A 27,837-nucleotide genomic window follows, 5' to 3' on the forward strand; every position below is an offset into this window, starting at 1 on the left:
CATTTGAAATTATTTTTGACATGTTGCTGTTAGGGATTTCCAGAATCTTTAAGATGACTGACAAAAAGAGATGATTCACCTCTAATTCATTTAAAATCTTAAACAAAAAAATAGTGAGACCTGCAAAACTGAACTCTGAGCTGTAACCTAGACTCAAGATTAGAGTTTAGCAAATTATCAGTATTGACCTAATAATATTGGTCTGTTTACAGATTTGATTCTTGCTAGTTATTTTTCTTGCGATTTTAAATCTGTCGTCCTTTGGTAAAGTGAAATTGCTACTCAGTACAGTCTTATATAAACAACACAAATCTGTTAACACCAAGATTACTTAAGGGATGATGCATCAAATTGCCCACAAAGCAAAAAAATATTTAATCAATATTTCAGAAATATAAAGCTATGGATGAATAAAATCTGCCTTTTAAACATTGAAATAGAAATTCCTGGCCTTGATTACACTGCAGACCTCATCAGATTGTTTTTGCACTATAAAAGTACTTGGTACTGAATGAACTAAGCCTTAGTGAACAGATATTTTTCTTAATCTCTTATTTTTACAAGTGTTCTGGAGATAAATTCTATATTGTTAATGCTTTCTTCAGATAACTTGTTTTAAATCTAGTGTTTTGTTCTCAATAAAATCTTTGCTTGTATATTTTTCCTTGCATTTTAGATACACGTATTCAGAACTCACTATGAGATGACATGACTACTAACCTAATGCCCAAACTTTCATACAATAGGACCCCAGCACACGAACATTCGCTGCTGTATTTCTGTATTCAGTAACTTAAAAACAAAAAGCCTAGCTTGCCATGTGCCAGTGTTGGGAAGGCTTCTAAGATCTTATCCACTCGGTTCTCAAGAACTCAGTTTGACTCCAAACTCATCACTGAGGTTTATTCATTAGCATAAAATCAAACTACACTTGAGTTGATCAGGCTCCAGGATAGAGGGTGGCTACAGGGCATACCAGATAAAGTTACAGAGCAAACCTTTTTCTTTATATACATTACATTGAATTTACTACATTCCACTGCTTTTGTTTCTCTCTTTTATATTGGCATGTGTTTTATTTGTTAAATCAAGGACAGATTTAACATTCATGTCGCAGTCCCAGTGGAAAATAGAATAGAAAGGAGGGAAGTGGCTACAGTTGCAGTTAAACAGTATTCAGCACTGGTTCGGCTGCACCTGTTGGCAGCAGCAGGTAAATTTCATTGTGAAAACACAATTGGAGGTGAACAAAGACAAATAGTTGAAGGTTACAAAGCATCATAGGAACAGAAGACGAAATTACTTGCCAGAATCTCTTCCCTTTTTTGAAGTCTGGTACCCTATCTCCTTTTCTCCAGTCTTCTGTGCCTTTCCAGTTCTCCATGACTTATCCAATAATTCTCAGTTTCAAAAGCATATTAGCCAATTTGCTTACCAGCCTATGATGCATATAAAATCTGATTTACAAGTGTTCCCAATTTCCAGATACTTGCCTATGTTCTTTACCAATAAATGGTCTTTACTATTTTCCAACTGTGCCACCATTTTTATCTGAACAGGCTATAAAAGATGCATCAATAATTTTAAAATAATCATCAAAGCTTCTTGTAGTACATGGCACATTGTTTATAATATTGTTAGAAGACCATTAATTTTACTGAAATAAGAGTGCTCTACAAAGAGCAGCTATAACTAATGCATGTTATGTACATTGTAGCAGTGATTATGCCACCTGGTATCTTCTGGTATTCCACAATAAGCAAGTCATCCAAAGAGGGCAGAACCAGTTCAAAAAAAAATTCTCTTCAGTACTGTTTGTGAAATAATTATAAGTGGCATAAATTCTAACCAGAAGTTAAAGAAGGGAATACTTATGATTGAAGCAGGTCCTCAGGTTGACTTCAGAAGAACAGATGGGTCTCTACCAACTGCTCCAGGCACCCAAACTGACCTGCCTGCACTGCCGGGGAGGGGTGCATGACTGTTCTTGCAGCTTCCCTTTGATTCCCCATCAGAAGCCGTTGTTCTGCAGGGAACATGAATTCTGCGCATGTGCAGTGGCGCAGATTCCCCCAGGAGTAGAATACGGAGAGGAGAGTTTATCTGGCAGAAAACTGTCTAACAAATCAGAGCGCACAATGGAATGGGACGAAAGGCAGCCTCAGCAGATCGGTTCATTGTTCTTGGCAACCAGAATCTCCTAAACTCAGGATAAGTCACAGTGAAGGTAGCTCTACCATACCTCAGTACAGTGCATCTATACTGGGGGTTTGCATCAGTGTTGTTACAATAGTGCAAAAATCCCATGTGTAGACAAGACTTAAAATGGGTTCAAGGAAAACATCCCCTTTAAGATGCACTTAATTAATATCCCTCCCACCCCATTCCCCACAAAAAAACACAAATAAGAACTGCCCAAAAAGAGCCCTGAGCAACTAAATGAGTCTTCCAAAGAAAATGATTGAAGGTTGCAATGCAAGCTTGGATTGTGAGATACAAAAGTCTAAGTTTATTAAACAATTTTGTTAATGTTTATTACAAAGACACAAAACAAGTCTCGTCTGTGGGACTTCACTCTAGCCTCTCCCCTACCCAGACTCGTGTCAGTAAAAAGTGACAGACAAAAGATCTGAATAGATAAAGCTAGTTACTTGGAGGGCTAAAAATTTAGTTAGTTTTGCTTTGCATTCTCAGCTGACTTCTTTACCAAACTCCTGTTTCTATCATACATGTGTGACTCAGTGGATAAACAGATACAAAAATACGGACAAATTCTAGGACAACCTAGAATTCTGTTCTAATTACAATTTTGTTTAATTCCTAGAATTCCTACAAAGGCTTCCTAGAAACGAGCCATGATTAGCCCCATTCAAGCGTTAGACAAGAGGTGTTATTGTTTTTATCTTTTAAATAAAAACCCCATGGTGGTCACAGAAATATCAAACTCTGTTTTAAGCACATCTATAAAAGCATTTACAAACGTAGATGTCCATGCTTAGGTCATTAATAGAGAAGTTAAAGAGGTTAATTCCCAATAGTCACTGCAATGCCTTCAGTTTTACAGCTTATTCTGGAAGTGCCATGAGAGGAATCTGAAAGATACAAGACATGGGGTTTAGATAATTGGCGTTAATGAGGTTAATAATCTTTACAAAGAAGTCTCTGAACAGCTGCTAGCAACAGCATGGGATAACTATTCACTCTCAACATGTCCTGGGCCTGATTTTCAAAAGGGTTGGGCACCTGCAGCTCACAGGGACTTCAGTGGGAGTTCTGAGTGGCCAGCTGGTCTGAAAAATCAGGGCCTGTAAGCATACTACTGCTTTAAAAATCAGCATCACCGAATGTGTGTATGGGGAGGGGAAGACTGCCCAACAACTGACAGTTTAATATATACAAAATTGTTTGAACAAAATGTGAACTTTTGTAAGTGGCATAAATAAAAAACTACTCTTGACAAGACTAAGTATAAATTTCACACTTTTATCATCAGCAAGTCTCCAAGAGCTTCCTCAGGCAACTGTCACATCTCATTTGTGTAATGAACAGGGACATGCAACATTAGTTTCACATGAGGGTGTCACTTCAAAGGCGTGGTGATTCATTGCTTTCTAAAGGATCACTGGAACGTGATGTTCCTGCAGATTGTTTGCTCAGTCTGCTTGCAATGTTAATGAAACTAAAAAGAATTAAATCTAAAATAATTTGCTCCATAGCGTACTATGAAAATCTCAAACTTCCTCTTTATTACAGTAACCTACATGCCATAAACTTTTTAGCACGGTGATTAGCAGAGACAAAGAGCTGTTTGTTCTTCACATGGATTCTGTGATTACTTGGGAGTTACTTTATAATTTCTTGTGTTTTGAACTCGGTTAAAATTACATCAGCAAACCAACCTGGTGGCCCATTCATTACAGGGCTTTTCATACCAAAGGCTCTCAACTGCTTTATGAAGTGACGTAATACTTAGCACTACATACACAGATCACTTTATCCACCACTGAACTGGAGCAGCTGGTTAACTGCACAGCAACAGAGTTTAGGACAGGAAGCAAAGAATAGCAACCAATTAACTCCAGCAACACAATGTTCTGTAACATACTAGGGCATGTACAGTACAGACTCAGGAAGAGTGCCGCCAACTGAAGATACTATAACATAACACGTGCTAGGTGCTTTGCCAGCAAAAGAATTACCAATACACAAGGCTTCTCATTTTAGGTTTTAACTGATAAACATCAATAAAACACCTGGATAAAAAAAAAATTAAATCAGTGTTTATCTAACAAACACCAGAACTGGTTACCCAATCTGTGTTGACTTCACCCCCTTCCCAGTGCAGTTTGTTTATATAGTCCCTACTCCCTGGCTTCTACCTAAGGGCTAGTCTTCACAGAGCACTAATGCGGACTTGGCAGGTGGAGTGGGGGGGTCAGGATGATTTCTAAAGCACACAAATGTATTGCACGTTAATTGTTCAATGTAAACTAAAAGTTCCCTAGGGCGCTTTCATGTAGTACTGTTTCAAATAGCACTATGTAGGTATACAAAGAGAAAGCCCTGACACCCCACCCTGATTTTTGGACATCTACACAGAACTTTACCACCACCGCCACCCCCCCAAAAAACCCCAACAACCCATAAGCCCTACAATACCACTTCCTAGTATGCCTCCAATTAGATGCCTCCAATTCTACTGCTAACCCGGCCTGACCCAGCTCATCTTACAATGTGACCATTTGGTGGTAATGTTAGTACAGAAAGTAGCATGGTTGCAGTGATATTACCACCACAAAGGAAACCTGCCTTTAGATGTGGCAGATGGATTCTTAATCCATGGGTTGATAGCCCTTGGAGGGAAAACACAGATCTAAGAACTCCATCTCTATGGTAATAAGAGCAGAACTCTTCAAGGTGTAGATGTCATGGGTATCCCTGATACAGAGCGAGGAATCTGGACATAGATGGAAGAGTAACTAGAATCTTGATGTACCCATAATAGCTCCTCTTTGAACCACTCAATGCTTCAGGAGGGTGGCAGGGCTCTGTTACATACCTCTGAGTAGCAAAGAGTAAGGGAGGCAGAGCCTGAGTCCCTACAGCAAAGAAGAAAGAGAATGAAAGCTTACTTCAGGGCCAAGCCTCTCAGGATCAGTATGTGACCAGGGGGACATTCAAAAGCCCCCCTCAGGAAGAGCTGAGTCAGATGTACAAGGAGCAGCACACAGGAAAAATAAGTAGTAGCAGGGGAGAAGACGGTGGGAAAGCCACATATGTACTGACTGTCCACACACCGCACCCCATAGTGATTCCCAGCCTCCTTCTTGTGCAACCCCTGTTGAGACAGCTGCCTGCCTGCTTCCTACACTTGCTAACAATTATTTTTGATTCATTTTCACTTGTCCTTTTTCAGCCACTTTTTGCACTAACTTTCAGTTAGTTTGTTGTTCCCCTCCTTGTTCCCCCCACTCCCCAAAGGGTGACACGTTGCTTAGAGTGAGGCTGTCTAATGGTGGCTTCTTGAGGCAGGATTTTGTGCTCTTACTTCTGGATTGAGCAGGCCAGAGATTGAAAAGCCTATGCACTGCTGCCAGCACGTGTAAGCTGCTCCTATGGCTGGCTACCTCAATAGCTGCTGCAGAAGCTGGAAGGCAGGCAACTTTAATGGAGCTGTACAAGCGCAGTGCAGAATCTGTATATGTCAGAAGTCAATTCCTCTCATCTTTTCCCAGATTAAACTGCTGCCTGCCCGCCCCCCACCCCGGGAAATACTGGCACGCTTTGTTATCCCACTAACATCAAACAGACAGGAAGGGTGACATTACAGAAGAGGGGAAATAAAGACTTTTTTCTAGACCTGCTCCAAAGCTGAAAGCTTTCAATGACACCTTCACTAAGAAAGAAGTCCTGTTCCACTACAGTAAAATAAGAGATGGACTTGCCACAGAGTTCTACCCCCTTGAACAGTCTGGCAAATCTTGTATGCTAAGGGGGGAAACAATAGATACCAGGGACAATAACTTCCCAGCAACAGACCCAGTATCTGTGTAGCTTCCAAGAGACTTCATGAGATCAGACAATTCACGTGACCCAAGGATCTAGATCTACCAACAGCCTAATCTACCTTTCTTTGAAGTGTGTAAGGACAGTGTCTGAATAAGAAGATAATTTAACCTGATCTGGCTCTTCATTTTACAGTTTAACTCCTTTCCAGAGTTTTGATAAACACCATTAATTTTTTTTTTTTCAAAGTTGCTATATTTATTCTTTTACTAGAAGATACAATCCCTTGTTTATTCACAGAACTCTCAATGGTTTCCGAAGTAATTTAACACAGGGACTTATGGACAATTCTCAATTCATCAAACTATAAAAGCATACGACTCTGCAGGACTGAAGAGCTTCACACTGAAGGTAGGAAAAAAAACCTAAAGGTTTAAGCTTACAGCAGCATACAACCTCCTCAGTGATCAACTTCTGCATCTTCAAACTGCCCTGCAACCACTGGTGCTGTGTCCACCTCCATCCCATCTGAAAACAAAGTCAAGGCAATGAAATACTGCAGCACTCACAAGCTGAGCACACTGTGACATGAAGTCAATGCCCTCTGCTGGCGAGAGATCAGTGATGCAGGAGATAGTAATACCGTGTTGAGAGTATTCTAGGCAGGTTGAAAACACAGCAACTCCCCAGACCTATTTCACCTACTCTTAGCAATACCCCTTTTAAAAATGTCAGTCAGGCAATAATAAGTCACTAAATTGCATGTTATAAAGAGATGCAAGATTATTAACTGCAGTTTCTATTACTCTCCTTAGAAAACTTTTTTCTAAAAAGCAAGAACCCTTATTTGGTTCACAGATTTGAACATTAGACCCCTGCAACTGAGATGAACACATCATTAGAAAGCATAACATTGCAGGTGTATATGAAGTAGTTTAGTCTCAAATAAAAATCAATCTAGGGCCTGTTCTGAGAACGTCTGACCATGCTTATTAGTCTCCCATGTAAAGCCATCATGTTGAGCAAAGTCAGGATTAGTCACTTTTTCTGAGATTTCTTGACACTGCAGCTAAATTCAGAAGATCAGCAGTCAAGGATCTATCACTGAACTAAGCAAACCCCAACCCAACCCACTCTTCAAGAACAGAGCAACAGCCAACAAGATCCAGGAAGGCTACTAAGCTTGCTCAGAACAGGTCCAAGTTGTGCCATACACGGTCCATTTTATTTCCAATATCCAGAACTTTGGGTTCCAAATCCAGACTGAACTTTGAGATGAAGAGAAATTTCACAAGAACAAATGAGATCATATAAAAACATTTTAATACAAATCTAATTTAATCCACAAAAACTTGTGGAACAAACAAACATACACTAAGTTAACCTATAAAACAGTAAAGAAAATGCAAAGTTAAAGCTAAATAAAGTAGTCACTCAGCTGTGTCTATTACTGCAACACATCACATATACCTAGTTACCATATTGCTTTGCTCAGCTTAGAAAAAGGATGGGCTAAGGACAAAGTTTCACAGAATGTTTTAAAAAGGGTTGGATAAGGGGCAGAGGGTCCCAGGGGGCAGTCAGGGGAAAGGGGACAGTTGGATGGGGTGGAGGTTTGGGGGGGCAGGAGGGGCAGTCGGGGGGGGATTGGATAGGCGGTGAGGTCCCGGGGGGGCAGTTAGGTGTGGGGGTGTGGATAGGGGTCGGGGCCAGGCTGTTTGCCCACCCAGTTTAGGAACTCTAAAAATCTTACCTGAACTGGTGCAAGCCTATATTCTTACACACTGCACATTTTTGACCCAGGGAAAAGCAAGAGGTACTACCCTTTAAAGATTAAATGGCTAATAGCCCACAGCTTTTTCCCCATGTTTTCTAATATTTGTCTCCAGGTTGCTATAGTTGCATTCACAAAGGGTATAACAGTGATCAACCTACAAAACAGATATTTTAAATGATAATGGAAATACTTACACACCAATGTAATTTTTATTAATGTTTCAAATAATGTTATTACTCACTGTTTATACTGTGAAACCAGCTTCTTTTTCCCTCAAACACACACACAGAAGTTTATGATATTATTGCTCACAAGCCAATTTCACCCTTGCTACTGCCACATAAAGCTGCATGCAGCAGGGGTCAAGAAACCTTACTACCTGTAGTTTGGTGGAAAGGGGCATGTCTCACCTTCAAACTCTCTCACTGAATCTTCTGTTCGCACTCCTGCCATGTTGTACTGGCTGCTCACAGACTGAGCTAACATGCCCTCTAATCTCTCCAAAGTGGCTTGACCCTCTGCAGTTAAGTGTGACAACCCTTCTTCATATGTGTAGAAGGAAGGGATATCGCCTTGTCCTTGTTCTGCAAAGACAAATTTGTATTTAGCAGATATGAAGTTATAAGATACTAAAACACTTTAAAAAGATATTTCCAGATGGGGTCAGGTAACGTGTACCTATTTATTAACCAGGTAGGCTATTTTTAAACCAATAGTAAGAGTCAAACTGAAAAGGATTCACTAGCATTGACTACACAGCAGGATCTCTTGATGAGAACAACAGACAATTTAGAAAGAAATCCATACACTGTCTAAAATGCTTTTAAAAGAACTCTCTAATGAACAGCATTTTGCACTTTCATTTGCAGATCTCAATGTGCTTCAATCAATAAATTTCTTCTCAATGCTCCTGCAAGGCATTATAGCAGGTAACAGCCCTGCTATAGTTAAGGTTCAGACCAGATTTCTGTTTAAAGCCTGAATCTTTTCAGTGCTCTAAATTCAGTACAGTTACTCAGATTGCCTTGAAATTTGCAGAGCCTCATGAGAGCACAGGTTTCCGTTAGTAGACCAAATCTGGGGACATTTGACCAAGGGGTTCCCTAAATACAGGTTCCCCCCCCCCACTAAAAAAAAAAAAACAGCTTTTTTTTTTTTAAAGTTGACACATTCTGGCAACTGATTTGTGCTTACAGAGCACAAATTACAGAGAAATTACAGCATGAAATTACAGAGCATTGGGCATAAACTAGAAGAGGCTGGATGGCATATTGCTAAAATCTGTCGGTCAGATACTAATTTTTGGGAAAACGTATTTTGGCAAAACAATTAGATATGCAAATACGTGATGGCAAGGGAGCAGCATTTTAGGGGGGTGGTGAAGTGGAAGGATTAGGGGTGAGAAGAGTCTGACCCCCCTCCTTCAGCTCCCCACATGGGAGCCAGGTTCTGCAGGGGGCTTCCTTACTGGGAGGGGGTCTGAGCCCCTGCTGCATGCCCCACCAGTGTGAGCTGAGAACTTGGTCTCCTGCATCCCAGAGTTGTTTGTGCCCCACTCCCTTCTCCTTTGTTTGTGCGCCAGTATTTGAGGCACCTCAGCACATCTATGAAGGTCTAACCCCCCCCCCACATCCCTCCCCATGTGAGCTGGGATCTGAGGAAGCCCTGCCTCTCTGGATGGAGAGCTTAGAATGGGCATGCTCAGAACAGACACTAAGAAGACACTGCTGAGACTGGCATGAAGAGCTGGGAATGGGTATGCTTGATGTATCAGCACTGGGGAGTGGGGAAAAGAACATCCATGGACATGAATGGAGCCATTCACAAGTCTCAGAACTATTGTTTCAGGCTGTATTCAACTCCATAGGGTATTCAGCGGAGAACATCTCACGGGGCCTATTAACATTGCCATGAGCCTGCAACTTGGGCAGAAATCCGAGAACGAAAATTTTTCCCAAATATTCACTAAGTTGTTTTTTAATTATTATTTTGGAAAAATGTAATCTGAGTACACCAGAATATTCAGAAGATGCTGAATCCATATTTGAAAAGAAAATAAATTACACACGCAAATGCTCAGTAGGAGGGGAGTTGTGATTAGGGGTGCAAAAGTAGTTGGTGATATGGGAAGTGACGTTTGGGTCTGCAGCAAGGGCAGAAGATAAATGGGAATGGATGGTAGAGGACAGAAGAAGGCTTGGGGGACTCATCTCAGAGGGAAGGGGTCAGAACATAAGAACGGCCATACTAGGTCAGACCAAAGGACCATCCAGCCCAGTATCCTGTCTTCCGACAGTGGCCAATGCCAGGTGCCCCAGAGAGAATGACAGACCAGGTAATCATCAGGTGATCCATTCCCTGTTGCACATTCCCAGCCTCTGGCAAACAGAGGCTAGGGACACCATCCCTGCCCATCCTGGCTAAAAGCCACTGATGGACCTATCCTCCATAAATCTATTTAGGGATTAACTGGAGTGGGAGGGGAGAAGATAGGACAGGTTGGACAAACTAATCCAATTTCCTTCTTTGACAGGGTTTACTGGCCTAGCAGATAAGGGGAAGGAGTAGACATGATATATCTTGATTTTAGTAAAGCTTAAGCACACTAGGGAAATATGATCTAGATGAAATGAGTATAAGGTGGGTGCACAACAGGTTGAAAGACCGTACTCAGAGAGTAGTTATCAATGGTTCACTGTCAAACTGGGAAGGTGTGGTCCTGTAGGGGTCAGTCTTGGGTCTGGTACTATTCAATATTTTTATTAGAGACTTGGATAACAGAGTGGAGGGTATGCCTATAAAATCTAGATGACTCCAAGCTGGGAGGGGTTGCAAGCAGTTTGGAGGAAGGATTAAAATTCAGAACCCCCCTAAAAAAACTGGAGAATTGGTCTGAATTCAACAAGATGAAATTCAATACAAGACAAATGCAAAGTACTTAACTTAGGAAGGAAAAAATCAAATGCACAACTACAAAATGGGGAATAACTAACTAGGCGGTAGTACCACTGAAAAGGATCTGGTGGCTACAGTGGATCACAAAATGAATGTGAGTTATCAATGTGATGCAGTTGGAAAACAGGCTAATATCATTCTGGGGTGTATTAACAGGAGTGTCATGTGTAAGAAACGGGAGGTAACTGTCTTGCTCTACTCGGCACTGGTGAGGCCCCAGCTGGAGTACTGTGTCCAATTCTGGGTGCCATGCTTTAGGAAAGGTGGACAAAATGGAGAGAGTCCAGAGGAGAGCAACAAAAATGATAAAAGGGTTAGAAAACCTGACCTATGAGGAAAGGTTAAAAAAACTGGACATGTTTAGTCTTGTGAAAAGAAGACTGAGGGGGGGGACCTCATAACAGTTTTCAAATATATTAAAGGCTGTTATAAATGGGATGGTGATCAATTGTTCTCCGTGTCCACTGAAGATGGAATAAGTAATGGGCTTAATCTGCAGCAAGAGAGATTTTGGTTAGACATTAGGAAAAACTTTCTAACTATAAGGGTAGTTAAGCTCTAGAATAGGTTTCCAAGGGAGGTTGTGGAATCCCCCATCAATAGAGGCTTTTAAGGACAGGTTGGACAAACACGTGTCAAGAATGGTGTAAATTTACTTGGTCCTGCCTCAGCACAGGGGGTTGGACTTGATTTCTCTAGGTCCCTTCCAACCCTACATTTCCATGATTCTACTACATAGGATAGCAGAAGTTGGGGGTTCAAGGAGGAGCTCAGATCAGCCCTGAGTTCTCCCCTTCCGTGTGTGTGTGCTGAGATCTATAGATCCCTACCCCTCTGCAGGGGTTTGAGACCTCTGCTTGCCTGCTACATATTCTGGAATCAGGGACATCCTGCTCCACTTAGAGTGTCTGAGCCCCTTTCTCTGCCCCTCCATGTGAACTGGGGTCTGGTGTGCAGGGAATGAAGATAACGTTAAATAAAAATCCAGAAAATGAATAGTGAAGATACACTGTGGCCAGCCCTACCATCCCATACAGAAGTGATGCATATCGGGGAGGGGAACGGTTTGGAGGTGGCGTGACCTGGGTGGACTCAAGGTACGGCTAGCAAAGTCTATCTGAGGCAGAGGCAGGAGTCCCAGCTGGAGGTAGGTTAGTGGGAGTGACTGCCCAGCTCAGCATGCAGCTAGGGCTACATAACCCAGGTAGCATGCAGCCCTCCAGCAAGCTGCAGCATAGGGAAGAAGACAGCAAGGAGCAACTTTTTACAGTGCAAACTAATGGTTTCATGAGAAGCGGAGGGGAACTGGAAGTGTTGGTGGGGGAGGAGGGGCCTACACATTGTGGGGAATGGCGGGGCAGGGAGAAGGAGACACACACCAATCTTTTCTCACATGCTTAAAGTTATGGTGATAACCATATAAAACACATGGTAGAAGACAAAAACCCCACTATCTCCCCTGGGCGAAGACATTTCACAAAAAGATTACTCCGCATCCGACCTCTCAGTTCTTGTCCTCAAAGGAAACCTGTCAGGGGCAACTAGTGAGAGGGACATAAAGGGGGCACCAGCTAAAGGGGGGCACGTGACCTCCCCACGTGACTCGTCCCTGCCCTGCCTCCAGGCCAGGGCCCCCGCACTCTCCCCATCTCACACTACCTGGCAGGGGAGAAGGGGCTCTGCTCCAGTCCCCCTGCATGTCTCAGGCAAGCAGCGTGCCCAGAGGCTGCCTGGGAGAGCGCAGCCACTGCGTGCCGCACCAGGGCTGGCAGAGGAGGCCGAAAGAGGAGAGGCTCTAGCACCGCCTCTTCCCATCCAGCTCTGGCTCTGCCCCTTCATCTCCGCAGCTGCCGGCCTTGCCCATCTCCCCACTCCACTATAACAAAACATGTAGGAGGGGGAGGAGCACTGCAGGATCACATGGCAACCATGTGGCCTAGTGGAAAGACCACTGGACAGGGACTATCCCTAGCTCTGCCACTGGCTTGCTTGGTGACCTTGGGCAAGTCACTTCATCTCTCCATGCCTCAGTTTCCCAACTGTAAAATAGGGATAAGGATGTGAAGCTGTTTGAGATCTACCGATGAAAGGCACTGCATAAAAGCTAGGTCTTTTGATTATTACCTAGCCACAGCTGCATACAAACTGCAAACCTTGGTGAGAACTACAGTTGCCTAAATGACCACTAATGCTTACCCACAACATTTCTCTATTTAAAAAACTAGGAAATTAAATGGCAAAAAATTCACTAGCACAGGGTTAAGGCTGCCCAGTGATAGCTCATGCCCTTCCTGAACATTGAGTTCAGCAAAACTCAAACTTCTGAAAACCAGGAAAGAGAGTTAAGGTAATTGCCCAGGCTACCTTAACTCTGCCCTCTTTCAGCGATGCCCCAATACACCCAGAATACACACAGCCTTCTCACTGTAAACGACAGGCATTACCTGTGCTTGCCCTATGCTCAAACACTGAGCCTACTCCCCGATAGAATACCACACCTGTAAAATTTAACAACTATACATACCATTTTATAACCCCTTCCCACTCACTCACAGAATACCATCTCCACCTACACTCTCCCTTACCTCTCATTAAATCCAGACTGTTCTCATACCCTATCTCACTACTGACAATACCCAGGGCAAAAAAAGGCTCCAGTGCCCTGTTGCTAACACAACCTACACAGGTTTCAGAGTAGCAGCCGTGTTAGTCTGTATTCGCAAAAAAGAAAAGGAGTACTTGTGGCACCTTAGAGACTAACACATTTTTTTGAGCATAAGCTTTCGTGAGCTACAGCTCATCCGATGAAGTGAGCTGTAGCTCACGAAAGCTTATGCTCAAATAAATGTGTTAGTTTCTAAGGTGCCACAAGTACACATTTTTTTTTTTTTTTTTTTTTTTTTTTAAAACCACAACCTACACAGTTCTTCACTGAAACAATGCAGACTGAAACCTCGAGGGATATTTCCTGTGACCACACACATGGGGGGACTCAGATCCAAATCTCCTCGTATCACAATCATTTCTCTTCCAATCTGCTTTGACTTATTCCTCCCCCATTCAATACAGTTACACCTAACACAGTAAATGCATACAATTCCCAGGGACTACAACCAGCTCCAGGGGATCAGAGTTAAATTATGTGGGCATTTACCTTAATGTTGTATGTCCTTGTTTTCAGAAGTTTGAGTTTTGCTGAACTCACTATTTGTGAAGAGCACAACCTATCACTGGGCAACCATAACCCTGTGTTAACAAAGTCTTTTGCCATTTAATTATATCTTACATACAAAATCTGTTAAGAGAACAGTAAGGTTGCAAAGTCGAACACTCAACATTTAGGAAATCCCAGAACCAGGTGGCCTGTGCAACCTTAATTCAGCCCCTGACGCATTTGGATTCTAGTACAATCTTTAATTATATGACCACATACTATCTCCCCACACAAGATGCATAGGATTAACAGTGTTCAGGGAATGAATCAGAGTTGTGTATTGAAGGAGACTGCGGTCTGAAGGGGCCCCACCTCCCTTGTTGCAGAAGTTGGAAGGTGTGTAGTGAACGAGGCAGGGGGATTTCAGGAAGAGAAGGGATGGTCTCATGGTTAAGGCCGTTGAATGCTGTCCTGGAGAACTGGATTTCATTCCAGTCTTTGCCACAAAGTTCCTATGTGATCCAAGGAAAGTCACTTAAACCAAGCTTATAATAAACTTCAAACTGCTAGAAACTTTACAAAATAGTTAGGAATAATACTTCCTGGTTTACAGAGGAGGAAACAGAAGTCAGTTGTCCAAGCTCTCCAGGAAAACTGGGGTAATAGTGGAGAACAGAACCTACCTTTCCCATTCTGTGCTTCAATCACACACACACTCCCCGAAAGTTCCCTTTATTACCATTTCTGGACCAGACTTTAATTGGCATTATTTACATGCTTAAAATAAAGCATTTGCTCAAGTGCTTTGCTGAATCAGGACCTTTTACCACTGATTCTTCCACAACATGGCTGGAACCACCTAGCAGTTATTGCCACGTAGAATCCCATTTCTAGCAAAGCAAGCTGCAGGTCATATTTCTGGAAGCAGGAGGAGCCTGAATCAGAGGGGAGCTGCTAGACAGGTCAAGTGGAGAAAGCTAGTGTGGTGCTATCAAGGGACTCTAAGAGAGTGTGTAAACTAACAGTCCACTACACATTGTGTTAAATAAAGTGACCAAGCCATAGGGTAGGTGTTGAAATCACATTAGCTTGTTGACTGGGAAGGCTGCTGTCAGTTAGTGTCTTGATGCTTTTGAGAATACAAACAAGGCTGTGGTTGGATTTTTGCTAACTCCAACTAACACTCTACAGTCTAATTAGTGATTTTCTGCTCATTTCTGAGCTTCTACACCCCAAAAGTACAATATACAAAATTATTTACATTTTTAAAATGTAGATACCACCAGTAACAGCCAAGGAACTTCTTTTAAAAATACAATAGACACAATTCTTAACCTGAGAAAGGCCTTCTAAGACAGGCTCCAGATACACAAAAGTTGGTAGGAATTTAAATGGTAGCGTATCACTAACCATGGGCTTCCACGTCATATTCCTCCCCTTCGTAATCATTGTCTGAATCTTCATCTTCAGGGTCTGGGTGTAGGGCTTGGCATTCACACATTGCTGAAAACATAGCTTCCACTGTAAAAACAAATCACACAAAATTCTCTCATTGGTGAATGGCCAAAACAGCTCTATAGACACATTCCAAGGCCAGAAGGGACCATTGTGATCATGTAGTCTGACCTCCTGTGTAACACAGACCATAGAACTTCCCCAAAATAAATCCTAGAGCAATTATACATTAGTAGGGATGTGACAAAGATGCTTGTTTTAACCAAACACTAAATATCTGCCCCTGAAAAAGGATGGATAGTAAATACAAGTCTTCAAACTGGAAGGGGTCTTCATCACATACATGGCAGCATCCAGGAGTGATGAAAGGGCCAAATAACAGAACCCCTCCACCCCAAAACATCATGACAGCACTCAGGAGGCTCTGGGGTGGGAGAGGAGATCAGAGAGCAAAGAAAATAGGAATTCTCCTTCACTAAAGCAGCCCCTGAATTAAAATTAAAAGTTACACTATATTAAGATTACAAATTCACAATCAAATTAAGTTACTGCTTTTTAGATAATTCCCTTAATAGTCTGTAAGTCAGTTAAGTCATCACAGGATGAGAGATAGAAGTTCTGTCATGGATTAGAAATCATCTGAGACACAAAACAGAATAGGAATAAAAGGTCAGTTTTCAGCATGGCAAGAAGTTAACAGTAGGGTGCCCCAGGAACCCATATTAGGGCAGGGAGGTTAATATATTTTTGAATGATCTGAAAGTGGACAGGTGGAGAACAACATCTGCATACAACACAAAATTCTCTTTAATCAAGACAGAAGATGCTGTAGCTCACAAAAGCTTATGCTCAAATAAATTCGTTAGTCTCTAAGATGCCACAAGTACTCCTTTTCTTTTTGCGAATACGGACTAACACGGCTGCTACTCTAAAAAGGAATGCCAGAGACCCATAATAAAACTAGGAGAATAGACATACTGTAAACCTTGTTTTCCCTGCACTTATGCATTTCTGGGTTTAGACTTACTGTAAATACCCAAAAAGAAAGCCTAGGTTTCATCCCTACAGAAAATTTCATCCCAATTTGCAGCAGTCAAAAAAGAAAAACCATGTTGGGACATATAAGGAATGACAGAAAAATACTGAAATCACTTTCCATAGATCAAGGGCACTCATTCACCCAGAATATTGTGTTCATATCTTGTCACCGTATCTCAGAAGAGACAGAGGGGAACTAGAAGAGGTTCAGAAATGGGCAATGCAAGTTGTTAGAGGTATGGAAAGACTGCCACAAGAGAGATTAAACTAACAGTAGTTAATGAACACATTTGCTACACTAGTAAAATGGCATTGTAGATGAGTTAGGAGTTGCAGACATATAGTCTGGTTATTCTCAGAAATATTATTCATCAGATATAATCTGAGTATTCTTAGAAATGTTATTCAGCTACAAACTGCAACTGTACTAGAATTTTCATTGAAAACTGGCTGCCCGACACATCCCCAGCCTTAACTGAGATAATAAGACTGACAATAAATTAAGCACAATCTACTTAAGGCTACTTCTAGGAAGGCAGAAGTCTAGTATTTACCAAAGGGTAGTGGGAGTAAGGTGGATCAGATGTCCTGATTTTATAGGGACAGTCCCGATTTTGGGGTCTTTTTCTTATATAGGCGCCTATTACCCCCCCCCACACACACACTCCCATCCCAATTTTTCACACTTGCTGTCAGGTCACCCTAAGTGGGAGTCATGTCACTTGACCACTCTGTACCTCAGCTCCCCATATGTGTCACGTCCCTGCCTCACAACGGTAGGGAGGCTTAACTCAGTGTTCATAAAGAGCTTTGAATCTCTTAACAAAAAGAGCTATTCCATTATCTTATTTCTTTACTTACAGGCCGATTTGTCGGTGGGTACAAATCTGAATTCTGCAATTGGTTCATCATCATCACTGTCTTCCTCCTCTTCCCCTTCAGCCATGGGAGTTTCTTTTGGCTCTTCCTCTAAGGAATTCAAGTGTTTAAAAGAAATCTAAATGTTTGCATTTTCCCCAAATTCTGGCCCACTTGTTCTTTTAACGCACATACATATTACACGTATAACGGAGTCAGGGACCTGGTTCCAAAATGCAGCAACAGTACCAGTGTCCCATAACAGAACTAAAGTCACATAAAGAACACACAGGCAAAGCATAGCTAAGGCCCTTGTCTGCTCTGCCTCTTAGGAATTTATAGGATGTCAATCACCATAATATCCTGGAATAGCGCTGTAATTGAGCCCCTTTGCCTTAGTTTTATTTGTAGTATAGGCAGGCCCAAATAAATGACTAAGGCCATGTCTATGCTAGGATCACAACTGTCTGAATTACAGCCATACTTACATTTTTTTTTTTTTTTTTTTGCAAGCAAGGCTCTAGCATAGTGTCCCCACTCTGTGTCCAATGGGGCAAGGATTTCTCTTCTTCTAAATCAGCCTATAGCATAGCTTTAAAACGATAATAGAAAAAGATATTCATCTACATGGGGATGCTTGTTTTTACCAGTCTAGCAGTTTCTCTGAACAATGTGGATTGGGAATTTTTTTCCCCCTATACTGTAGCATCAAGGGTTATAAGAGAAACCACAGTTCAGTCTGGTCAAGGAAACTAACCTAGACTCTTCCTAAAAACAACTGTATTCAAAATATGGTTTTGTCTCTATATGCATGATAATTTCCAATTATAAGAATGACTAAGTAATTACTTGATATACCATGTTTTTTTTATAGTGCTGTGATACAGTCCCCATTAAATCAATCAGCTTTTTGGATTGGCCCAGTAACAACAGAGTTAACCCACGTTCGACTTCTGATCTCTCTGCTCCTTTTGCTAGGCAGGCACAGGTGGTGGAAGTGGTGGGTAGGAAGCATGCTCAGCCTCTAAGGAGCAGGTGTGGGTGGGTGCCTCATGACTTCGATGAGTGAAGTCTCTGGATAACTAAGAAGCAGTGCTGATAAACTCTACAGAGATTCATATTAGAACAGCGGTTCTCTAATTGTGGGTCGGGATCCCAAAATGGGTCACAACCCTGTTTTAATGGGGTCACAGGGCTGGCGTTAGACTTGCTGGGGCCCTGAGCCAAAGCCCGAGCCCCACTTCCCAGGACTGAAGCCCGAGGGCTTCAGCTGTGGGGCTCAGGTTACAGGCCCTCTGCCGAGGATGAAGCCCTTGGATTTCGGTTTGGCCCCCCCACCTGGGGCGGTAAGGCTTTGGCTTCGCCTCGCCCCCCTCATGGGGCTCAGGTTTTGGTCCCCCCTCCTACTGCTGTTGTGTAGTAATTTCTGTTTCAGAAGGGGGCCTCAGTGCAATGAAGTTTGAGAAACCATGTTAGAGGCCTGCTGCATTTTTACATCTACTGAAATAAATAAAATAAGGAAAATGGCTGTAACATGGAGCCTTGTAGCTGGAAGGTTTAGCATAGGGGTACAAACTAAGCCCACATCCCAGGAATTACAGATTTTCTAAAGGAATATGGAACAAGTCCAGCTAGGCATCCTTTTCCATGAAGATGTCTTGTACCATCAGAGCCCAGAAATTCTGCAATGTAGTAATGTCAAGACTCAAAACAAGCCAGCAGAGTATCCACTGGCTACCTCCAAAAATAAAGGATTCAAGGAGACTACCCAACACTTTGCAGGCTGACATCAGCAGGCAAATCTTGCGATTGTGGTGCCCAGCTGCCTGTTCTCAGTTATGTCAATCTCAAGCTCACCCCTTTATAAAACAACACATAGATGCTCACAGGCACACACAACTCACTTGGAGTGTAACAAAACTTCCAGAGAAAATACTATGGATCCTACCCAGCCATGCTACACAAAACATGGAAATTCCTGCAATAATTGCAACAGTGAGGTTTTGCTTTAATGCCCGGAATTCCAACCAGCAGACAGCAGCAACACGGTGTTAAAAACCAGGAATGGACTTGAAAACTAATTGTTCAGGTTTCCACAGACTTCAGAAGATTTACTGTAGCCTGAGTTTGCACAGAAAATTAGTCAAATTGCTGTTACAACACAGGGAAATCTCTCTGGGTAGATTTCAGAGTAGCAGCCATGTTAGTCTGTATTCGCAAAAAGAAAAGGAGTACTTGTGGCACCTTAGAGACTAACAAATTTATTAGAGCATAAGCTTTCGTGGGCTACAGCCCACTTCATCGGATGCATAGAATGGAACATACAGTAAGACTATATATATATATATATATATGATAATAGCTCATCTTAACTAATTAGCTTCTCACAGTTTGTATGGTAACTTCCAACTTATCTGTACGTGTCTGAGTATGTGTATATGTGTCTATATATCTTACTATATGTTCCATTCTATGCATCCGATGAAGCGGGCTGTAGCTCACGAAAGCTTATGCTCCAATAAATTTGTTAGTCTCTAAGGTGCCACAAGTACTCTCGTTCTTTCTCCAGATAGAAGCAGCTCTATGTTCCCATGTGGTAATGCCAAAACTAAGAGCTTACCTTTATTTATTTATTTATTTATTAATTCAAGAAGTTTAGAGCTTTTTCTCTAACCTAGATTCACTCAACGTTTTGGAAGAAGCATAGTTAGAAAGAGATGGATTACAGAACTGGAATAAAAAAAATATATACATTGTCCATTTCTCCCTCACACACTATCGGAACAAGGTTCAGTGGAATGACTGTCTTTTTGTATTAACAAGCAATAGGCTCCTTAACATATACCTTAAACAGACATTATCGAAGCTGGGACACTTAAAAATTTAGCTACCAAACCGCTCCTTTCCCTCCTCATTTGCTATGTGCACCTACTATGATGTTAGTGGGCTTCTTTCTTAAGGAAGCACTTAAAAAAAAAAAAGACAACTTTAAAAGGCAATTTTCAAAAAATATGAACTGTGCATACGGTGTTGCTTCTTTAAGATGCATAAAAGTAGCACAAAAGACTGCACCCAAAAACATTTTTTTATAAGTAGAAATCCATGTCTTGTCTAACCAGGAAGACTGTTAAATAGAGTATTTATTTCTACATTATTACAAGTGAAGTTATGACATCGGAATCTTTAACAGTCCAAAAGCTGAAGCAAGTGACTGGAGAGTGGGGAAAGAGGAGATTTTTAGTCAGTCTATTTAAAATTTACTTTTAGTTTGTCTTAGTTAACACTTATTTAACTGCAAGGGATGAGTGTTGTGGAGAAAAAATGTTTTTGTTAAAAAAAATTCAACACCCTGCCCTTTCAGCAGAAGTTCATCATATAAGAGCTCCAAAATCCACAAACGCACCTCAAGAAAGACACACTTATCAAACCTGGTATTTCTAAAGGGGTTTAAAAAACAAACACACACACGCGCACACACACACACACACTTTCAGGTCTCCTTTCTAGATCATGAAGAAACAAGAAAGAGCATAAGCCTAAGTTTACATTACTACCTGAAAGGGGGTTTCAAAGAGGATGGCTCTAGACTGTTCTCAATGGTAGCAGATGACAGAACGAGGAGTAATGGTCTCAAGTTGCAATGGGGGAGGTTTAGATTGGATATTAGGAAAAACTTTTTCACTAAGAGGGTGGTGAAACACTGGAATGCGTTACCTAGGGAGGTGGTAGAATCTCCTTCCTTAGAGGTTTTTAAGGTCAGGCTTGACAAAGCCCTGGCTAGGATGATTTAACTGGGACTTGGTCCTGCTTTGAGCAGGGGGTTGGACTAGATGACCTTCTGGGGTCCCTTCCAACCCTGATATTCTATGATTCTAAGTTTGCTTAAAAACCTCTGTGGGACAGCTTTGAAGTTTCAGTAATATGCTTCATACCATGAATTGCTCTTACACACCTGAAAGAATTCTGAATGAAGGCTTCCAGTGTAATTTCAAATTGCAGGCATACAGACACCCATTCACTACACAGAGGAAGGGAAGGAGTAGAGTAAGGGGAAGCAGTGGAGGAAAAGGGCATGAACACAAGTATCAAAGGAGCAAATAAGCAGATTTTTATTCTGTTTAAATAGGACAAAGAAAGCAGAAACAACTAAAAACCTGAAGTTTAATAGGAATACTCTCCTGCTGTACATTTTAACAGGTCAAGAGGCAGGGTAGAAAATGTGAAGAGTAAAGGTGTACAGTCAGGCTTCCAGAAAAGGCATAGCCTTTAAGAAAAGGAAAGTAATGGGGTAGAGTGTTTGAAATAAAAATAAAAGTTTAAAAAAAAAAAAAAAAAAACAAAAAAAAAAAATACAAGGCCTGACACTTTTAAATCCCTATTTCCTCACTGTTCATAATGAACAGTTCAAGTGACAAATTACCCCAACAGGAAGACAATTTTCATTTCAGTTGTTTACTGAACTACAAGAGGAAGGAAGAAAAGTATGCAACAATACAGACATACCATACCTTCAAATTTGGCATTCACCATGACATACAAATGTTCCCATGGATAGGCATTTAGGTCCCTGGAGACAGCATGTAAACTTATGGTGGGATAGTCCAAAGAGAAACCCAGTCCAGACTTATCTAACCATGAGAGGCGACTGGAAAAAAATAAGTCAAATTAAACAAACTCCAAAGAAGTTCTGAGTCATGTGACTCAATCTTACAGATGAAGTTCAACAAATCAGAAACAATAAAATCTATGGAAGAGATTCTATAGGCACCACTCATCCCACTTAGTACTGAACTAAGGCCCAAGAACTATGCTAACAGGTCCTTGTGTTTAAAATGAGACAATTTATGGTCAAAGATACTATAACTTTTGTTTTGTGTTTTGTTTTGTTTTTTGTTTACAAGAGATGGAGTGCGAATCCAAGTGTTCTGGACAAATTTCATCTCGGATTAATACATTCTGATGCATTTAATTTTCTGTCCTTAACTCCTACAAGTGCTGTTGATATCTTGCCCCCCAGAGGCAGCTGCACCGATCCACGAGTATAGTCCACAAGTCAGTTTGTAAAGTGCTTTGTGATCTTTCAAAACAAAGAGATCATCATAAAATAAGATCTTCCAGAAGTTGCGGTGGTGGTAACAAATGCAACATCAAAACAGTTTACATCAGTGAGTGTAAATGAGTTTCTATGGGACAGCAGGAAGAAACAGGATTTGATGAGGTGAGGAATCACTTTCCTAATTATGATAGGCAAGCTGTTTCTTTCCTTAGTTTTAAATGTTGACAGCTGTAAATGCACTGAGTCTGTACTTGAATCTAATGCCTCATTGTATTCAGCAGCGCCTGGTTCTCCCACACCATGGAACTCCAGTAATGTACCTGGAGTGCATACCGGCTCATTCTATTCATTGGAAGTAAATGGCTCCGGTAGAAGCCTCCCAACACACTATATGAGGAAGCAGGGAGAAATATTTGTATAGACCTCAGACAAAACTCTATTGAAAGCAAAGTAAAAGGCGCAACTCAGTATTATACGTGTTGACAGCACATGTCTTTGGCCTAGTCTACACCTAAAACTTAGCTTGGCCTAGCTATATTGCTCAAGAGAGAGTGACAGCAGCACAGTTACCTGGTTTATAACTTGGATTTCAGCACAGATAGCTAGCTTACTTAAGAAGTGGGTCTGTAAGCTCCCCAGGGCAGTTCTACAGCACTCGGCATAGGCAGCAGTTAAATGAGGAAGGGCAGTGCACAGAAAGGCAGAGGAGCAGCTCTCTGGACAAGAGCCCGGGAAGACCGCCCCGGCCCGAAGGAGAGAGAACATCCTGCGATAGCCTAGAGATGGAGCCTGAGACGGGGGGCCCGGGAGCAGACAGGCAGGCTGGAAGCGCTGCTCCACACTGTGCCGAGGCTGCAGGCACACAGCCGGCATCCCCAGAGCAGCACTGGGCACCAGCGGGGTTCCCAACACGGCCTCCAGGCCAAAGGCGCGACTGCGGACAATCTCCTGCGCGGATAAACACCCAGAAGGGGGCGAGAGCCCTGAGCTCCGAAAGTAGAAGTCTGAAAACGGAGCAGCCCCCGCCCCCGCCCCCTCGCCCTCGCCCCCGCCCCCGCCCCGGTCTCCTCGCCCCCGGGCCTGCTCCTCGCCTCGCACCCCCAGCCGGACGCTGCTCCTCGCTTGCCCCTCCCCCCTCCACGGCTCCCCGGGCCGCACCTCTCGGCGATGTACAGCGTCCCAGTGCCCAGCCCGCGGCCTCCCAGCACCGCCTCAGTGTCGGGCTGCTGCTGCCGGACCCCCTCGGCCGGCGGCGGGAACCGCTTCAGGAAGCTCATGGCAACCGTCTCCCTCCGCCCGCCGCTCCGAGCCAGGCCGCCGGAAGCGGAACCGCCGCTCTGGCCATCGATATGCCGAGGCACGCGCCGCTCTATGGTGAGGAGGCGGAGCGCTCGCCCCCCTGAGGCCGCGGCCGAGCCCCGCCCCTTTTCATAGAATCATAGAATATCAGGGTTGGAAGGGACCCCAGAAGGTCATCTAGTCCAACCCCCTGCTCAAAGCAGGACCAAGTCCCAGTTAAATCATCCCAGCCAGGGCTTTGTCAAGCCTGACCTTAAAAACCTCTAAGGAAGGAGATTCTACCACCTCCCTAGGTAACGCATTCCAGTGTTTCACCACCCTCTTAGTGAAAAAGTTTTTCCTAATATCCAATCTAAACCTCCCCCATTGCAACTTGAGACCATTACTCCTCGTTCTGTCATCTGCTACCATTGAGAACAGTCTAGAGCCATCCTCTTTGAAACCCCCTTTCAGGTAGTTGAAAGCAGCTATCAAATCCCCCCTCATTCTTCTCTTCTGCAGACTAAACAATCCCAGCTCCCTCAGCCTCTCCTCATAAGTCATGTGCTCTAGACCCCTAATCATTTTCGTTGCCCTTCGTTGTACTCTTTCCAATTTATCCACATCCTTCTTGTAGTGTGGGGCCCAAAACTGGACACAGTACTCCAGATAAGGCCTCACCAGTGTCGAATAGAGGGGAACGATCACGTCCCTCGATCTGCTCGCTATGCCCCTACTTATACATCCCAAAATGCCATTGGCCTTCTTGGCAACAAGGGCACACTGCTGACTCATATCCAGCTTCTCATCCACTGTCACCCCTAGGTCCTTTTCCGCAGAACTGCTGCCGAGCCATTCGGTCCCTAGTCTGTAGCGGTGCATTGGATTCTTCCATCCTAAGTGCAGGACCCTGCACTTATCCTTATTGAACCTCATTAGATTTCTTTTGGCCCAATCTTCCAATTTGTCTAGGTCCTTCTGTATCCTATCCCTCCCCTCCAGCGTATCTACCACTCCTCCCAGTTTAGTATCATCCGCAAATTTGCTGAGAGTGCAATCCACACCATCCTCCAGATCATTTATGAAGATATTGAACAAAACGGGCCCCAGGACCGACCCCTGGGGCACTCCACTTGACACCGGCTGCCAACTAGACATGGAGCCATTGATCACTACCCGTTGAGCCCGACAATCTAGCCAGCTTTCTACCCACCTTATAGTGCATTCATCCAGCCCATACTTCCTTAACTTGCTGACAAGAATGCTGTGGGAGACCGTGTCAAAAGCTTTGCTAAAGTCAAGAAACAATACATCCACTGCTTTCCCTTCATCCACAGAACCAGTAATCTCATCATAAAAGGCGATTAGATTAGTCAGGCATGACCTTCCCTTGGTGAATCCATGCTGACTGTTCCTGATCACTTTCCTCTCCTCTAAGTGCATCAGGATTGATTCTTTGAGGACCTGCTCCATGATTTTTCCAGGGACTGAGGTGAGGCTGACCGGCCTGTAGTTCCCAGGATCCTCCTTCTTCCCTTTTTTAAAGATGGGCACTACATTAGCCTTTTTCCAGTCATTCAGGACTTCCCCCGTTCGCCACGAGTTTTCAAAGATAATGGCCAAGGGCTCTGCAATCACAGCCGCCAATTCCCTCAGCACTCTCGGATGCAATTCGTCCGGCCCCATGGACTTGTGCACGTCCAGCTTTTCTAAATAGTCCCTAACCACCTCTATCTCTACAGAGGGCTGGCCATCTCTTCCCCATTTTGTGATGCCCAGCACAGCAGTCTGGGAGCTGACCTTGTTAGTGAAAACAGAGGCAAAAAAAGCATTGAGTACATTAGCTTTTTCCACATCCTCTGTCACTAGCTTGCCTCCCTCATTCAGTAAGGGGCCCACACTTTCCTTGGCTTTCTTCTTGTTGCCAACATACCTGAAGAAACCCTTCTTGTTACTCTTGACATCTCTTGCTAGCTGCAGCTCCAGGTGCGATTTGGCCCTCCTGATATCTTTCCTACATGCCCGAGCAATATTTTTATACTCTTCCCTGGTCATATGTCCAACCTTCCACTTCTTGTAAGCTTCTTTTTATGTTTAAGATCCGCTAGGATTTCACCATTAAGCCAAGCTGGTCGCCTGCCATATTTACTATTCTTTCGACTCATCGGGATGGTTTGTCCCTGTAACCTCAACAGGGATTCCTTGAAATACAGCCAGCTCTCCTGGACTCCCTTCCCTTTCATGTTAGTCCCCCAGGGGATCCTGGCCATCTGTTCCCTCAGGGAGTCAAAGTCTGCTTTCCTGAAGTCCAGGGTCCGTATCCTGCTGCTTACCTTTCTTCCCTGCGTCAGGATCCTGAACTCAACCAACTCATGGTCACTGCCTCCCAGATTCCCATCCACTTTTGCTTCCCCCACTAATTCTACCCGGTTTGTGAGCAGCAGGTCAAGAAAAGCGCTCCCCCTAGTTGGCTCCCCTAGCACTTGCACCAGGAAATTGTCCCCTACGCTTTCCAAAAACTTCCTGGATTGTCTATGCACCGCTGTATTGCTCTCCCAGCAGATATCAGGAAAATTAAAGTCACCCATGAGAATCAGGGCATGCGATCTAGTAGCTTCCGTGAGTTGCCGGAAGAAAGCCTCATCCACCTCATCCCCCTGGTCCGGTGGTCTATAGCAGACTCCCACCATGACATCACTCTTGTTGCACACACTTCTAAACTTAATCCAGAGACACTCAGGTTTTTCCACAGTTTCGTACCGGAGCTCTGAGCAGTCATACTGCTCCCTTACATACAGTGCTACTCCCCCACCTTTTCTGCCCTGCCTGTCCTTCCTGAACAGTTTATAACCATCCATGACTGTACTCCAGTCATGTGAGTTATCCCACCAAGTCTCTGTTATTCCAATCACGTCATAATTCCTTGACATCACCAGGACCTCCAGTTCTCCCTGCTTGTTTCCAAGGCTTTGTGCATTTGTGCATTTGCTTTTGCGCTCTGCAGTGGGCGGCGCGCGTTCCGGCACCCCCTGGCCGGGGGGGGGGGGAGGGGGGGTGTCACGTGCCCTGCTCTGTTAGTGTAGGGTCTCCTGCGAGGGAAGCAGTGTGGATCTGTAAAAGCAGCAGAGCATCCTGGGGCACCTTAGAGACTAACAGACCTGTCGGCGCATAAGCTTTCGAGGGTGAATACAGGCATCGCACGAAGCGGGCATTCACCCACGAAACCTTATGCTCCGAGAGGGCGGGCAGGCTATAAGGTGCCCCAGGACTCTTCGCCACCTCTGCCAGGGAAGGCTCGTCTCCCAGCGGGTACTGGGCCAAACCCTACGGGGCTTGGTCCACACTTGCACACGGTGCGATGGGTGTGAGGTCGCCCCAGGAGGTGGGTCACTCCAGTGGCGTCAGCAGGGAACACATGAGGGACCATACCCCGCCAGCAGTGGAGGGTTAGGATACAGGGCCCTGTCTCCAAAGCAGCAGCAACCAGGGCTGAGCACACAGGAACTAGGGCACAAGCATGAAAACACAAACCCTGCAGAAGGGAGGCCAGGTCTACACACAAAAATAAGAAAAGAAGGACTTAGGGAACTTTAGAGACTAGCAAATTTATGTGAGCATAAACTTTCATGAGCTACAGCTCACTTCATCGGCGGTATTTGGTGGAAAATGTAGAGGGGAGATTGATATACACACACAGAGAACATGAAACAATGGGTTTTAGCATACACGCCGTAAGGAGAGTGATCACTTAAGATAAGCCATCACCAGCAGCAGGGGGGGGGGGGAAGGAGGAAAACCTTTCATAGTGATAAGCAAGGTAGGCCATTTTCAGCAGTTAACAAGAACATCTGAGGAACAGTAGGGGGTGGGGTGCAGGGGGAGAAATAACATGGGGAAATAATTTTACTTTATGTAATGACTCATCCATTCCCAGTCTCTATTCAAGCCTAAGTTAATTGGATCCAGTTTGCAAATTAATTCCAATTTAGCAGTCTCTCATTGGAGTCTGTTTTTGAAGTTTTTTTTTTTTTTTTTTGGAAGGATAACCACCCTCAGCTCTGTAAATGAGTGAACGGAGAGATTGAAGTGTTCTCCGAGTGGTTTTTGAATGTTATAATTTTTGACAAAAAGAAAAAGGAGAACCTGTGGCACCTTAGAGACTAACAAATTTATTAGAGCATAAGCTTTCGTGAGCTACAGCTCACTTCATCGGATGCATCGATGAAATCGCAAAATTTCTTTTTGCGAATACAGACTAAC

The 27,837-nt window shown here is 43.5% G+C and overlaps 1 protein-coding gene across 3 annotated transcripts; it reads right to left on the bottom strand.

The window, feature by feature from the left end:
• Nucleotides 1-2,699: 2,699 nt before the first annotated feature.
• On the bottom strand, nt 2,700-23,637 carry CLNS1A (chloride nucleotide-sensitive channel 1A). Of its 3 annotated transcripts, none has more exons than XM_038403662.2 (7): nt 23,458-23,636; nt 21,752-21,888; nt 17,247-17,354; nt 15,303-15,413; nt 8,194-8,367; nt 6,450-6,534; nt 2,954-3,092 (listed from the first exon to the last, which is right to left on the bottom strand). In XM_038403662.2, the coding sequence occupies exons 1-6, from the start codon at nt 23,574-23,576 to the stop codon at nt 6,467-6,469; spliced, it is 717 nt and encodes a 238-aa protein (XP_038259590.1). In that variant the 5' UTR covers nt 23,577-23,636; the 3' UTR covers nt 2,954-3,092; nt 6,450-6,466. The 3 variants fall into 3 exon arrangements, with proteins under 3 accessions (XP_038259604.1, XP_038259590.1, XP_038259598.1); XM_038403670.2 differs by having other exon boundaries at nt 2,963-3,092; nt 6,463-6,534; XM_038403676.2 differs by lacking the exon at nt 6,450-6,534 and having other exon boundaries at nt 2,700-3,092; nt 23,458-23,637.
• Between the last annotated feature and the right edge of the window lie 4,200 nt (nt 23,638-27,837).

Source organism: Dermochelys coriacea, chromosome 1 (genome assembly GCF_009764565.3).
Source record: "Dermochelys coriacea isolate rDerCor1 chromosome 1, rDerCor1.pri.v4, whole genome shotgun sequence".
Classification (NCBI taxonomy): domain Eukaryota; kingdom Metazoa; phylum Chordata; order Testudines; family Dermochelyidae; genus Dermochelys; species Dermochelys coriacea.